General features: G+C 43.0%; 1 protein-coding gene across 1 annotated transcript in view; it reads left to right on the plus strand.

The window, feature by feature from the left end:
* The window catches only part of LOC136573569 (BTB/POZ domain-containing protein 2-like), a 42,825-nt gene extending 26,547 nt beyond the window's left edge, over nucleotides 1-16,278 (plus strand). Inside the window, exons 4-5 of the mRNA XM_066574840.1 lie at nucleotides 3,153-3,299; nucleotides 14,665-16,278. Coding sequence (XP_066430937.1) covers nucleotides 3,153-3,299; nucleotides 14,665-14,826 — 309 coding nt within the window. The 3' untranslated portion in view covers nucleotides 14,827-16,278. The remainder of the gene's footprint in view (nucleotides 1-3,152; nucleotides 3,300-14,664) is intronic.
* The last annotated feature ends 296 nt before the right edge of the window (nucleotides 16,279-16,574 follow it).

Raw genomic sequence — 16,574 nt, forward strand, 5'->3', positions numbered from 1 at the left:
CTGCCGTTATCTTGTCCTCCTGCAGTTCATCCGAGATAATGCAATCTGCACAAACTTGATCTAGTTTAAGCCATGTAAAGTTACTCTTCTCAAACAACCTCTTTCAGATTAACCGACTCTCTTTTTGTGATTCCTGATGGCCCAAGATGTAGCCTTGTGGCTTCCAAGATCATCTTTCGCTGGATCCGGTCTACAGTAGTAAAATCATACCATGCCAAAGGCAAAATGTTTCCATTCCGTATTGCGGCAGTGAGTGCCTTGTGAGTCTTTGACAATGTAGGATGGGAGTCATTTTGGGCAGTACTGTTTGAAATGGGCAAATAAAGAAGCTGGAACAATACTTCTGCAGCTCCACCTTTTGGAAGGTAGCATTCCTGCAAGTCAATGTCGGGCGCCTTTCATACAGGTCTTTATAACAATGACTGGGAATTGAATACCAAAAAAACAGAAAATCATACACAGACAGGTTTTTGCTCCTCAGTGTGCAATAGGTTTTTGACTTGGCTAGTGAAAGGGCTATGACGAGGGTCAGGAAGGGTATCCTGTCTCCTTAAGGAAATTGTGTAAGACGACACCTAGGAGGTGAGTGAGGAGACTTATAAGGCCATCCATGCTCCTCTGGGAAATATGCAAATAAGGAAGATTGAACAGTACCTCTGGAGTGCCACCTATTGGAAGGTAGCATTCCTGCAAGTTAATGTCAGACATTTAACATGCAACAATAACTGGAAATTGAAAATGCTACCTTCCAATAGGTGGTGCTGCAGAGGTATTATGCAGGAATGCTATCTTCCAATAGTTGGTGCAGAGGTATTAGGCCTATCACTAGCCAAGCCAAGGGGCAAAAATACTGAAATAGCTGTCTGTGTGTTCTGGCTTTTTGTTTTCAATTCCTAGGCGTTGTTGAATGTACAGACTTGTATAAAGAGTGGGACATTATTTCTGCAGCGCCACCTATTAGGGAGCAGAATTCTCCAAGTCAATGCCCCACTCTATACAATGTAGTCATTGCCTTTAAAACCATGACTAGGAATTGAAAACAAAAAGCCAGAATACACAGACAGCTATTTCGGTGTTTTTGCCCCTCAGCGTGCAGTAGGTTTCTGGCTTAACTAGTGAATGGCCTAATACCTCTGCACCAACTATTGGAAGATAGCATTCCTGTATAATACCTCTGCAGTACCACCTATTGGAAGGTAGCATTTTCAATTTCCAGTCATTGTTATATAAACTTGTAAAAAAAAAATAATAAATTAAATGTCGAATATGAGGCACTGCAGAGGTATTGCTCAATCTTCAGACGGCCGGGTTGGATCTGGCTGCGAGAATTCTCGCAACCGGACCCGACCTGAGCGCCTGCAGAGAGCAGCATGGAACTCACCCGCTCCTCCAGCTCTTTCAAGTGCCGGCGGCCAGTGAGTGATGTTTCTGTGTGGGGCTCTGTGAGCCCCGCACAGAATTAGAGCATGCCGCAGTTTTTTTTTTTTGCGCGGGATTTTGCGCAGACAAACCGCGGCCGTCAGCATAGGATTGCGTATTGTAATGCAATCCTGTATGGGCGGAAATTCTGCGGGGAATCCCGCCGCGGAATTTTCGCCCGTCTGCAGGCGGCCTTATTTGCATATTTCCCAGAGGAGCATGGATGGCCTTATAAGTCTTCTCGCTTACCTTCTAGGTGTCAGCACACACACTTTCTAGGTGCTCTCCTTAAGGAGAGGAGTATGTGAGCCGATCAATCAGTTTTTGGTACAGGGATGTCTGTATTGAGTTGTTTGAAATTTTTACTGCCTATGGCGGTTCCAGTGAGTTGGAGGAATATCTTTTTGCCAAAGAAGAAATAATTGTGTGTGAGGATGAATCTTGTGAGTTGTAACACCAATTTAGAGGCAACCCAATTGGCCTCAAGGTGTGCCTGGCAGGCAGTCGGTCTATCTTCATGTGGGATGTTGGAGTAGAAGGACTCCACATCCATGGTGGCCAGGATAGCGCCATTGGGGAGGGGACCTATGGTTGATCGGAGCTTCTTTCCTTGTTCTTAGGTAAAACCGTAGTGTTGTTTAATAGCATTGCCCTCTTATCTGTGCTCTTTTATCCTGTTCTGGAATTCATTTCAAGTGCAAATTAATCCCACTGTGTTTGTGCCCTCTCATGTGATCATGTGTATGTTTGTTTTTAAATAAATACGTTTTTTTTTAGATTTGTTGCCTGAGGAAGAACCCTGAGAGGTTTGAAAGCTTGCTATAACATAATACATTTTTGTTAGCCATTAAAAGATATCATATCTACAAGATGACTTTGTTTCTCTTGCTGGGAACAATCTCTGTGAAATCTATGGGACAGCTTGATACTGTAAGACGTAACTGGGGCCTATGCAGGATCTTGGAAGATAGAATCCAGATGGAAGAGGGATCCTGTAAGATAGAATTCAAATGGAAGATAACTTCACCATTGATGTCTATTGAACTTGAAACATTTAAAAAAACAGCCTTTGAGAGCGGTGGCCTGACATAAGGGGGACATCTCTGCTCCTGGCCCAGTGTCATGCCAGCGCCTTCTGATGGTTTATGTACACCGTTGGGATCTGACGTCTAATTTCACTTGTATTGCGGAATTCAGTCACATCATTCTTATCGGACGATCCATCTGTACAGAGCTGTCATTGCAGTTCTTTGTTCTCCTAACCACTGGGACGCTGCGGACATCTAAGCCTACGCAGGTAGCGATATGCCAAAGTGGTTAACCAAGGTCTCTCAGCTCAAGGATTCTCTCCCTCTGATTGCCACCAGTGGTAAAACCGGCATGGCGATGAATAGAAAGCCTCGCACCATCATACCACAAGTCTTTGTCTGATTGATTTTTAAGGTTTCATGTGGCTGAAAAATTTGCGTTCAGTCTGGCTTTGATACCGTTGACGCCCTTCCCACATTCCATACATTGGATCTGGGATCGCTTGAGAATGTGATTATTTGCATATCTTGGTGACACTTTCTACTTCTTAAATTTGCCTAATTTTATGGTGTTCTTGAATATACATTAATAAGACAGATATAATGTGTTATTTTATTAATAAAGATAAAATTATCGTAATTTGGTTGCATTTTGAAAAAAAAAGTATCTCCGGTTCATTTTTTTCTTTCCTGTTTTATTCTTAGATTATTCACACAGATAGCAACACAGTGCTGGGACAGAACGACACCGGATTCAGCTGTGATGGGTCTTCAAGCACATTTAGGGTGATGTTTAAAGAACCTGTGGAGATCCTACCCAACGTCAACTACACTGCATGTGCCACACTAAAGGTATGGCGTACTCCAAGTGTCACACCAGGATTTCCTGTTCTGTAAATATGCAAATAAGGAGAACAATGCCTCTGCAGCGCCACCCATTGGATGGCAGTATTCCTGCAAATCAGTGCCTGACCCCTTTATACAGGTCTATGCAACAATGGTTGGGAATTGAAAACCAAGCCAGAATCCATACACAGCTGTTTTGGGGTGATTGCCCTTCATCAGTGTGCAGTAGGATCCAGGCTTGGCTAGTGAGAAGCCTGTGATGTGGGTCGTGCACCAAGAAGGTGTGTGAGGTGACTTATAAGGCCTTATGGAATGATGATACCCCTCCCAACTTGCTGCTGTTTCTGCACTTTTTAAATGTTCATCTAAAGCTATATTTTGTTAGATGAACCATGCATACTGGGGAAAAAGCCATTTTTGCCACAGAAGACCCAATAATAATCCCATGTCAGACTCTTATTATATGAGATATCATAAAGAGTTAAACAGTATAGCACCACCAGCTATGCTGCTTCTACTGATGCCAAGTCTCTAAAGCTTGCTGTGCTACGTCGTTCCCATTGGGACCTTTTTACACAACATGACTGTCGGGCACAGGAGCGTCTGACAGCCGCAAAAGTAGTAATCGCTCCTGTGCTTTTACACGGCAGTGATCATCGCGCGGTGAATTGGGGCATACGGGCTGAGGATTGTCTCAGCTGGACCACTTCCACAGTAACCATGGCGTTCTTCATAAATTAACAACTGCCTCTTTACGCAGACCAGTCGCCTTTTGCCTTGTAGTTCTGCATGATCCAAGCAACAAATGAATTATTTTTCATTCAGATGGTGTAGCGTGTACACTGAATGATTATCGTTCAGATGGCCGTGATTCAGCGAGAATCTCAACGATAATCCTTGAGTGTAAAAGGGCCCTAAAGCCAGTTTACCACCCTTGATTTCTGTGAAGCCCAATGCCCAGATCCCACCCGGACAGTGTGGTGCTGAGGACCATAACGAGAAAGCTCTAGCTCCATGGATGAGAGCCCAATAACCTTTATTATAAGTGCATGAAATCCAGACATAGTGAACCCAAGTAAAGGATCCGTTTCAGATGGAGTACACTCCTTAATCTTTGCATTTGGCACAGGGAAACCTACAGCTACTGTATATAAATAGTACATTGTCCAATTCATTCTCACAAATGTATCTTTTGACAGGTTTGGTCACATGAGCCTAAGATCCATTGGTAACATAGAAAGGAGTTTGCTACTCGCTGGGATAGATTTGTGGATGGAGGGTAGTTTGGAAGAGCAGGGTGATCAGGCAGCTCGCTGGGTGACAGACGGCGACTTAGTGGGAAGAGAACTAGGGAGGCTAACCCTGAACTGGCACCCCACAAAAACTTGGCAGATGATGGGGATGCCATTACAGGGTTGGCACTGCTGCAGCACGATATGCCCTCTGACCACCAGGGGGATGTCTGCTCCAGTAAGAAGGGGAATAGGAGTGCAGGGCAGGCTAGACAGGTCCTGGTAGTGGGAAACTTAATTATTAGGGAGACAGACAGGGCAATCTGCCAAAAAGACCAGGATCGTCGAACGGCCTGTTGTCGTTTTGGTGCTTGAATTCGACACATTGCGGATCAGGTTGACAGATTACTGGTTGGGGCTAGTGAGGGCAGTCACAATGCATATTAGTACCAAGGACAGTGATAGGTGGTGGGTTCTTTAAAGCTATCCTCCCAGCCTGTAAAAACAAAGATGGTCACTCCAGCTTCTCTGATTACCAGATGGACAGTGTGCATTAGTATGCTTTATTAGTCTAAAGGCCCATTTAGACACAACGATTATCGGTCAAAAGACTGCTTTTAAACGATAATCGTTGTGTCTAACTGCACTGACATCCTGCAGTTTTCGTTAAGCAGTCGCTGATCGTTGTCTTTCAGCATTCTGAAAGACAGTGATCAGCCTTATCAGGAGTTCACAGCGGGATACAGCTGATACTATTGTTTCAGCTGTATCACGCTCCCTGAACACAGGTGGGGTATGAAGAACAGAGCGTTCCAGCTGTGTTCTTCATACCCCGCTCGGAGCACTCGGCTGTATAACAGTGGCCAGGCTCAGGTCGCCCTCGACAGACCACCAGTGTAGAGGAGCGTCTGACCAGACTGTTAGGAGGTGTTGGGACCAGTGGATATGTGAGGTTTCGGGACATCCCCTACAGACCACCAGTAGAGAAGAGCATTTGATCATCCAACAAGCATTAGCAGGTCCAACTTGTTGTCCGTCATCCAGAGACGGGGCACCATCGTTCTCCCCCCCCCCCCCCCCCCCCTGCCCCCCCGCCCCAATTGTGTATGTCGGAACCATTTCTAGGCGCTTGGCTAAAGGATATTTGGTCTAAGAGTGCCCATTACATGTACAGCCTTTCACATTCACAGTCCCCTCCTTTTGCAGTGGTGTGAATGACAAAACTGGATACTGCGGAGCGGAACCGGGTTGTCTTTAGTGACGAATCCAGGATTATTTTGGGCACTGATGACGGCCTTGTTCGTGTCTGGAGATCTCGGGGTGAGCGCTTTAAACCTGCCCCCACTGCTGGTGTGATAGTCTGGCGGGCCCTCACATACGACAGTCGGTCACCCCTAGTAGTAGTACGAGGGACAAAGACAGCTCAGCAATATGTTAAGGACATCCTGCAGTCACATGTGTTCCTCTCATGGTGGCTTCCAAGAGGCAGCAAGATAATGCTTGGCCGCATATACAAGGGGTCACAGGAAGCCTCCACAACATTGTCACACTTCTATGGCTGCCTGGTCGCCAGATTTATCACCAAAGAGAACAGCTATAGGATCATCTGGGACGCCAACTTTGATAGCCTATGGGTTTGCAGAGGTTCAGTTACAGCAACTGTGGACCTATATGCCAAAGGATGCCATACAGAACCTGAATGCCTCCAAGTCTGCCCGTATCACATCTTGTATCCAAGCTAGAGAGTGCCCAACAGGGTACTAGAGCCTTCATGCCCACCTGTATCACATCTTGTATCCAAGCTAGAGGTGGCCCAACAGGGTACTAGACCCTTCATGCCCACCTGTATCACATCGTGCATCCAAACTAGAGATGGTACAACAGGGTACTAGAGCCTCCCTACAAGAGTCAGTTCTCCACAATAAATGATCCTTTTGCTCACCTATTGTAATCACTTACTTATATCAACATTACAATCACACAGAGAAAGTCTTATCCATCCAACAGCTTTTAGGGGAGGGATGTTACTGACAACATTGTGATCTACATTCATTGTGGTTATGGTAGACTTTAAGTGTAAAATATATATATATATAGATAGCCCTGACTGGCCACTAATTCTCTAACTTCCCGTACAAACTTGAGATTTGGCACGACCATTCCTTAGGTCTTAAATAGGAAGGGGTTGCAACCTCAGTATTCAATTGTAAGCGTGGAAAAACTGTCAAAATTCACAATACATGACCTACCCTGTTTCCCTGAAAATAAGACATAACCTGAAAATAAGACATAGCATGATTTTCCAGAATTTTTGAGGATGCAAAATGATTTTTCAGGCTTTTTGAGGATGCTTAAAATATAAGCCCTACTCCAAAATTAAGCCCTGCTAACAGTTAATTTAAAAGGTCGATTTAAATAGTGTCCAGGCAGCTATACATGTAAAAAAGATAAACTTTTTTGAACAAAAATTTATATAAGACACTGTCTTATTTTGGGGGAAACACGGTAGTTCTTTTCTTAGAAACCAAGTCTAGAAAAATTATATACTGAGGAGAATCTACCTCACCTCCTATGTGCACATACTGAGGAGAATCTACCTCACCTCTATGTGTACATACTGAGGAGAATCTACCTCACCTCTATGTGCATATACTGTGTAGAATCTACCTCACCTCTATGTGCATATACTGTGGAGAATCTACCTCACCTCTATGTGCATATACTGTGGAGAATCTACCTCACCTCTATGTGCATATACTGAGGAGAATCTACCTCACCTCTATGTGCATATACTGAGGAGAATCTACCTCACCTCTATGTGCACATACTGAGGAGAATCTACCTCACCTCTATGTGCACATACTGAGGAGAATCTACCTCACCTCTATGTGCACATACTGAGGAGAATCTACCTCACCTCTATGTGTACATACTGAGGAGAATCTACCTCACCTCTATGTGCATATACTGTGGAGAATCTACCTCACCTCTATGTGCATATACTGTGGAGAATCTACCTCACCTCTATGTGCATATACTGTGGAGAATCTACCTCACCTCTATGTGCATATACTGTGGAGAATCTACCTCACCTCTATGTGCATATACTGAGGAGAATCTACCTCACCTCTATGTGCATATACTGAGGAGAATCTACCTCACCTCTATGTGCATATACTGAGGAGAATCTACCTCACCTCTATGTGCATATACTGAGGAGAATCTACCTCTCCTCTATGTGCATATACTGAGGAGAATCTACCTCACCTCTATGTGCATATACTGAGGAGAATCTACCTCACCTCTATGTGCATATACTGAGGAGAATCTACCTCACCTCTATGTGCATATACTGAGGAGAATCTACCTCACCTCTATGTGCATATACTGAGGAGAATCTACCTCACCTCTATGTGCATATACTGAGGAGAATCTACCTCACCTCTATGTGCATATACTGAGGAGAATCTACCTCTCCTCTATGTGCATATACTGAGGAGAATCTACCTCACCTCTATGTGCATATACTGAGGAGAATCTACCTCACCTCTATGTGCATATACTGAGGAGAATCTACCTCACCTCTATGTGCATATACTGAGGAGAATCTACCTCACCCCTTTGTGCATATACTGAGGAGAATCTACCTCACCCCTTTGTGCATATACTGAGGAGAATCTACCTCACCCCTATGTGCATATATATACTGAGGAGAATCTACCTCACCCCTATGTGCATATATATACTGAGGAGAATCTACCTCACCCCTATGTACATATATATACTGAGGAGAATCTACCTCACCCCTATGTACATATATATACTGAGGAGAATCTACCTCACCCCTATGTACATATATATACTGAGGAGAATCTACCTCACCCCTATGTGCATATATATATACTGAGGAGAATCTACCTCACCCCTATGTGCATATATATATACTGAGGAGAATCTACCTCACCCCTATGTGCATATATATATACTGAGGAGAATCTACCTCACCCCTATGTGCATATATATATACTGAGGAGAATCTACCTCACCCCTATGTGCATATATATATACTGAGGAGAATCTACCTCACCTCCTATGTGTACATACTGAGGAGAATCTACCTCACCCCTTTGTGTATATACTGAGGAGAATCTACCTCACCTCGTATGTGTATATACTGAGTATCTACCTCACCTCTATGTATGTATACTGAGGAGAATCTACCTCACCTCCATATATGTATACTGAGGAGAATCTACCTCGCCTCTGTGTATATACTGAGGAGAATCTACCTCTCCTCTCTGTGTATATACTGAGGAGAATCTACCTCTCCTCTCTGCGTATATACTGAGGAGAATCTACCTCTCCTCTCTGCGTATATACTGAGGAGAATCTACCTCTCCTCTCTGCGTATATACTGAGGAGAATCTACCTCTCCTCTCTGCGTATATACTGAGGAGAATCTACCTCTCCTCTCTGCGTATATACTGAGGAGAATCTACCTCTCCTCTCTGCGTATATACTGAGGAGAATCTACCTCTCCTCTCTGCGTATATACTGAGGAGAATCTACCTCTCCTCTCTGCGTATATACTGAGGAGAATCTACCTCTCCTCTCTGCGTATATACTGAGGAGAATCTACCTCTCCTCTCTGCGTATATACTGAGGAGAATCTACCTCTCCTCTCTGCGTATATACTGAGGAGAATCTACCTCTCCTCTCTGCGTATATACTGAGGAGAATCTACCTCTCCTCTCTGCGTATATACTGAGGAGAATCTACCTCTCCTCTCTGCGTATATACTGAGGAGAATCTACCTCTCCTCTCTGCGTATATACTGAGGAGAATCTACCTCTCCTCTCTGCGTATATACTGAGGAGAATCTACCTCTCCTCTCTGCGTATATACTGAGGAGAATCTTCCTCTCCTCTCTGCGTATATACTGAGGAGAATCTTCCTCTCCTCTCTGCGTATATACTGAGGAGAATGTACCTCTCCTCTCTGCGTATATACTGAGGAGAATGTACCTCTCCTCTCTGCGTATATACTGAGGAGAATGTACCTCTCCTCTCTGCGTATATACTGAGGAGAATGTACCTCTCCTCTCTGTGTATATACTGAGGAGAATGTACCTCTCCTCTCTGTGTATATACTGAGGAGAATGTACCTCTCCTCTCTGTGTATATACTGAGGAGAATGTACCTCTCCTCTCTGTGTATATACTGAGGAGAATGTACCTCTCCTCTCTGTGTATATACTGAGGAGAATGTACCTCTCCTCTCTGTGTATATACTGAGGAGAATGTACCTCTCCTCTCTGTGTATATACTGAGGAGAATGTACCTCTCCTCTCTGTGTATATACTGAGGAGAATGTACCTCTCCTCTCTGTGTATATACTGAGGAGAATGTACCTCTCCTCTCTGTGTATATACTGAGGAGAATGTACCTCTCCTCTCTGTGTATATACTGAGGAGAATGTACCTCTCCTCTCTGTGTATATACTGAGGAGAATGTACCTCTCCTCTCTGTGTATATACTGAGGAGAATCTTCCTCTCCTCTCTGTGTATATACTGAGGAGAATCTTCCTCGCCTCTCTGTGTATATACTAAAAGGCTGTAAAGCGCATAAGGAAGCCGCCATGAACTGCAGGCATGGGGCCTTTATGGCTAAGAAGGGGCTGCAACCTCCAGTCTGGGGGTAAATATGAATAAAAAGGGGCATTGCCTTTAACCCTTTGCAATCAAATTTTGGATTCAGGGTTTCCTAGGGAGTTTACTCTTTCTGCATTATACAATGGTGCCATCTGCTGGCTAGAGCCAGTAGTGTAATATGGGACATTCTGGAGAGGCCGCCGACAACAGAGCGGCCAGTAATATACAGTAAGAACACCCTGCCGGATGTCTTCTGACATCGGATCTGTACAGCCTTCAATCAGAATGTCAGACAGTGGATTGGAAAGGGTTAAGAGTAAAAAGTGAGGATAGTGGGGCGGGGAGAGGTGGCACATTCTGCAGAGGGACATTGGTGCATGCAGTCTGAGCAGAATCTAACACTCCTCTATGTGTATGCATATATTTTATTCCTTGGTACCTCTGAAGTAACCATGACTCAATAAAATTTTCGTGCGAACAGGTAAACCCCTGTACCAAATTAACTCAGGCGAAGCCAGGTATGTCAGCTAATCTAGATATAAACTGGGAAACTGAAGCACAGTGACATAGTACAATAGTGTTCTGAAACCTAGCAGGGAGTTTGGACAAACAGCACAAAATCATTATAATGGCTTTTATTTTCATAAATGCACTGGAAATACTACACATTCAATTCCAAATCAAAACCATAACATTGATCCAGTTTGTGTTGACTTTTTAACAACCACCCATATGACAGCAGCCACTAAGGGGCTTTATTCTGATGTGCCGTCTCTTTACAGCAACTGCATCAGAAGCCTGGCATGGGTCGTCCGTGCCAGGAAGAGCAGGTGCTCAGCTGTTGGATAACAGCCAGGCACCTGCTCAGACAGCGGGGTCCACGAAAACTTCTCATGCTGCAGTTTAATCCTCTACTGGCCCTGGTCAGAGCAAAAATGGCATGTAAAACATAGACAGAGGGAGGGGGCCCAGTCTTTTACCCACCGGAGCCCCGCGATGTAATCACTGTGTCCAGATGAGTTGCTGCACCACCCAGAATCTTGAATATGGCCTCTGCCAAATACGGTTGCTGAGCTTCATAGGCTTTATAACACAGTGCTATACTGAAGTATAGTAGTGTATTAGAAGAATAATAAAATATGGTGATCAAGTAGGACAAAAATAACAAGTTAAACTATAAAAAAAAGAAAGTGATCGAAACATCGCATGGATCAACAAATGATACCGTTAAGAGTACAACTCCTCCCACAATAGAAAACCTCTTATACATCACCTTTGGGAAAACCAAAAAGGAAAATGTTAGGGGTCTTTGCATGCTACAATTTAAAAAAAAAAAATAAAAAAATATATATATACAGTTAGGGCCAGAAATATTTGGACAGTAACACAAGTTTCGCGAGTTGGGCTCTGCATGCCACCGCATTGGATTTAATGCTTTGCCAGGCCTTTACAGCCGCAGCCTTCAGGTCTTGCTTGTTTGTGGGTCTTTCCGTCTGAAGTCTGGATTTGAACAAGTGAAATGCATGCTCAATTGGGTTAAGATCTGGTGATTGACTTGGCCATTGCAGAATGTTCCACTTTTTTGCACTCATGAACTCCAGGGTAGCTTTGGCTGTATGCTTGGGGTCATTGTCCATCTGTACTGTGAAGCGCCGTCCGATCAACTTTGCAGCATTTGGCTGAATCTGGGCTGAAAGTATATCCCGGTACACTTCAGAATTCATCCGGCTACTCTTGTCTGCTGTTATGTCATCAATAAACACAAGTGACCCAGTGCCATTGAAAGCCATGCATGCCCATGCCATCACGTTGCCTCCACCATGTTTTACAGAGGATGTGGTGTGCCTTGGATCATGTGCCGTTCCCTTTCTTCTCCAAACTTTTTTCTTCCCATCATTCTGGTACAGGTTGATCTTTGTCTCATCTGTCCATAGAATACTTTTCCAGAACTGGGCTGGCTTCTTGAGGTGTTTTTCGGCAAATTTAACTCTGGCCTGTCTATTTTTGGAATTGATGAATGGTTTGCATCTAGATGTGAACCCTTTGTGGAGTCTTCTCTTTACTGTTGACTTAGAGACAGATACACCTACTTCCCTGAGTGTTCTGGACTTGAGTGGATGTTGTGAACGGGTTCTTCTTCACCAAAGAAAGTATGCGGCGATCATCCACCACCGTTGTCTTCCGTGGACGCCCAGGCCTTTTTGAGTTCCCAAGCTCACCAGTGAATTCCTTTTTTCTCAGAATGTACCCGACTGTTGATTTTGCTACTCCAAGCATGTCTGCTATCTCTCTGATGGATTTTTTCTTTTTTTTCAGCCTCAGGATGTTCTGCTTCACCTCAATTGAGAGTTCCTTTGATCGCATGTTGTCTGGTCACAGCAACAGCTTCCAAATCCAAAACCACACACCTGGAATCAACCCCAGACCTTTTAACTACTTAATTGATTACAGGTTAACGAGGGAGACGCCTTCTGAGTTAATTGCAGCCCTTAGAGTCCATTGTCCAATTACTTTTGGTCCCTTGAAAAAGAGGAGGCTATGCATTACAGAGCTATGATTCCTAAACCCTTTCTCCGATTTGGATGTGGAAACTCTCATATTGCAGCTGGGAGTGTGCACTTTCAGCCCATATTATAAATATAATTGTATTTCTGAACATGTTTTTGTAAACAGCTAAAATAACAAAACTTGTGTCACTGTCCAAATATTTCTGGCCCTAACTGTAGTTGCAAGAGAAAAGATATTAGTTTGCCATTTGTGTAATTGTACAGGCTGCAGAACTAATTTTACATATTTATACGGTTAATCTTACCTCTAGAATAAAAAGTAATCCATGTTTGTTCCCAAACATTGGATACATGAAGACTGGAGTTCATCCCGCCTAAAAACAGCTCCGTCGATGGAAAAATAACAGCTATGGCTCTTGGATGCGGCGACACAAAGGCAAATCTTTAATTTAATTCAAAAAGTGGAGGAGGGTAGTTGTGTACAAAAATAGCAAAACCTAAACTTGGTGTCGCTGGAATCGGGCCGGCCTACAGAATAGTGTTAGCACATTATTTATTTTGCACAATTAATGCTGTAAAAATGAAATCCAAAAAAACAAATAGCAGAATTGTATTTTTTCCCCCAATTCCCCTACAAAAAATTAGGTTATACATTACATTTGTATGTACCGAAAAATGATTCCATGTAAAAAATATATAATTTGTCGCACAAAAAACAAGCCTTCATACAGCTATATCGACGGGAAGATTAAAACGTTCTGAAACTAGGAATGCAATGTTGAAGAAATCTGAAAGAAGTAGTGTATTATTAAGGCGTAAATTGGCTTGGCCACTAAGGGGTTAATACTTAGTGGTATAACAATATTACTTGTTATATCACTGATTTAGTCGGTGATCCCGGGATTATTCTGATTGCCAGATTGGAGTCAGGAAGGATTTTTTTTTCTCCTAAATAAGGAAAATTGGCTTCCACCTCACTGGAGTCTCTTGCCTTCCTCTGCATCAACATTGGGGGGTGACAGGCTGAGCTGGATGGACATGTCTTTTTCCAGCCTTACATAATATGTTACTATGCTCTGACCGGATCCAGCATTTGTTGATATGTTCTGGTTCATGTGACCCATGACAAGGATTACTATTTGGAGGCGAGGATTTATATTAGTCGGCAGATTTGTCATTAGTTGGCTGACTATTGAAATAATTTTGTTGGTTTTTTTGTATTAGTATTCTTGTTTGATCTGCATTGTGTGGATTTATACTTTCACAACTGAACAGAGCCATTGGTGAACAGGAGGGGCTTATGTCTTTTTCTACAGGTTCGGTCACTTGAGCTTATTTGAGAGAGGGGATAGGACAATGTGGTAATTAAAGGGTACATTGACTAAGTTTTATAGTGCTCATAGGACAGGGGATGAGGAGTTTGGGAGACGTGCTTTTTATGCTTACCTGGCTCCCCATTCCCCCACACGGTCACCTGTGGACATTGGCGCTCGGTCAGTCTGACTCTTCCTGCAGTGCACACACACTGAGAATAGAGCGAAGAGAACAGCGGGAGTCAGACTGACAAATCCCCCGAACTCTGTATTCCCTGTTCCATAACTTAGTTTATGGTACTTATAGGACGTGACGGGGGCCATCAGATAGTTGTGGATTTCCCTGTGCCAAAAGCCACAATGAAGATACTTTTTGCACCTGACATGTCTGTTTGGGTCCACTGTCTGCATTTCCTACATTTATAATAGTTTATTGACTTTTAGTCTGTGGAGTTTGATTGTTCGCTTTACTGTCCAAATTAAGTACTTTCTGTTGTTTTTTCGCCCCACAGAATACGAATAGTTGCTGCAGGTTCCAGCTGAGGTATACATTGTAACAGACATAACCTGTAGCGGTGGTACAAAGCAAACCACCCTATAAGAAATGTAGTGATACATGTGGCCTTGGGATTGATTCATGTTGCTAATCTTTCTGCCTTTTCATTACAGGGTCCTGACTCGCACTATGGTACAAAAGGACTACGCAAAGTTATCCACGAATCTCCGACTACTGGTGCAAAGACATGCTTTACATTTTGCTATGCAGCTGGTAATAACAATGGGACTTCAGTTGAGGATGGACAGATTCCTGAGATTATATTCTACACATAACCTGCTCCTACTCAGACGATATAAGAACGTGGCTGTGTCACATTTTATATCCAAAGCGGTCATTTCAAGAGACTTAATTTTGTGCCTAGCATAGGACAACGTTTCAGTGGGGAATGTGTGGACTGCATTATCGGACCTTTCCCACATTTAACAAGTCTTCAGCACTTGGCATGGCTAAATAACATCATCATTTATCCTTACCTCATCTCAACCAGAGACATGTTAAATGCCAAAAACTGATCTTCGTCCTTTTGTGCCACTTAAATAAATTATGGTCTATGTAAGTAGTAATACCGCAATCTTTGTGTGGATGGTATGATTCAAGTGTGAAATATTGCTAGGCAATTTAAGAGTTAATCTCTATCAAATTTAGTTCTGAGCTATTTAGGAAAAAAGTGAAAGCATGGTAAATTATAGCCGAAAGAAACCACCGACCATGCTGAACTCATAAGGTAAAAGTGGGCGGGGCCACACAGCCTATCACATGCAGTATAATGTACACCAGAAATTGGCATCCATTATAGTAAGAAGCGACTCCAGCTCATAGCTGCCATAGGCTTGTATCTGGCGAACCTGGTGAGCCCAATGTATTCAGAAGCTCGTAGCTGGCTGCACAATTTGCTTAGGTTGACGTATCAAACGTGTCTAAGTAAATCTGTTCCCTGGCCCGTCTATGGTCAGGGAAATAGGAACAGAGAAGAGCTTCGCTAATTAGTCTTACAGGAAAACTTTACTTCTGAGCTGCCTTGTGAAATGTTCCAATTTAAGCCTACATAAAGGCGTCACTTGGTAAATACTTTGCTCTACTTATCTTGTACTTCTTTTCTCTTGATAAATGAGTTTTCCCCACTTAGAGCAATGTTGTTAGCAGCTATTGTTTAGGAATGGAGAACACAACCTGAAATAACTTGAAATTAATGCTAAAAAAGAGTAAAGCAAAGTTTTTACAAAACTCCTTTTCAGTTGTGAAATTTTGTTAAGTTCGAATTTCACTTAATTCAGAGCTGTACAGGGAAAATTACTTTGTGTTTAAACTCTCACTGGTACTGCTTACATGGGTGGCCAAAAATATGGAAACGGCGTATGAAATGCATGACTTGACTTACATGGGAGTGTAAATTATGTTTCAATAAGACTTATAGTGACCAAGTTGAAGGTAGATGCTGCCAGGCAGATGTGAACATCTGCCCGAGCAGCAAGGTTCCATCAGTCAGGGATTTGAGCCATTTAGCTGTTATCAGCTAGCTCCCAAAACCACCCAGAGCAGGGCAAGAGGTGAAGTAAACACAAATTTGGCGGAAAAGCTGTTGGCCAAGCAAGGTCAAAATGACAGCTCAATGCTAAAGATTAAAATCCTGTGCATTTCATACAGTGTTTCCATATTTTTGTCCACTCCCTGTATCAATTGTTTATACATACTTTTTTTTCCTCTACATACAGACGTTATCCATTCTTCAGATTCTTATAGCCTCTACTTGAGTCTCTCTAGCACTGGTTCTGTTTGTTTTTATCACTTATGCTATATAGTAGTACCAAATTATTCCAATGGTTTTTGTGCCACAAACCTTTCATTGACAATTCCAATGCAACAGGCAGACTAAAAACCTCAATAAATATATAGTCTAGTTAACCTAAAATACATAAAATCCAGTGGAAGGAAATATGGGCTGCTGGTGAAAGCTTAAAACTGCCCTTTGTGGCGTATATTAAAACGATTTGATTTGACACGACTGATTAGACCTTTGTTG

Source organism: Eleutherodactylus coqui, chromosome 7, assembly GCF_035609145.1.
Source record: "Eleutherodactylus coqui strain aEleCoq1 chromosome 7, aEleCoq1.hap1, whole genome shotgun sequence".
NCBI lineage: Eukaryota > Metazoa > Chordata > Amphibia > Anura > Eleutherodactylidae > Eleutherodactylus > Eleutherodactylus coqui.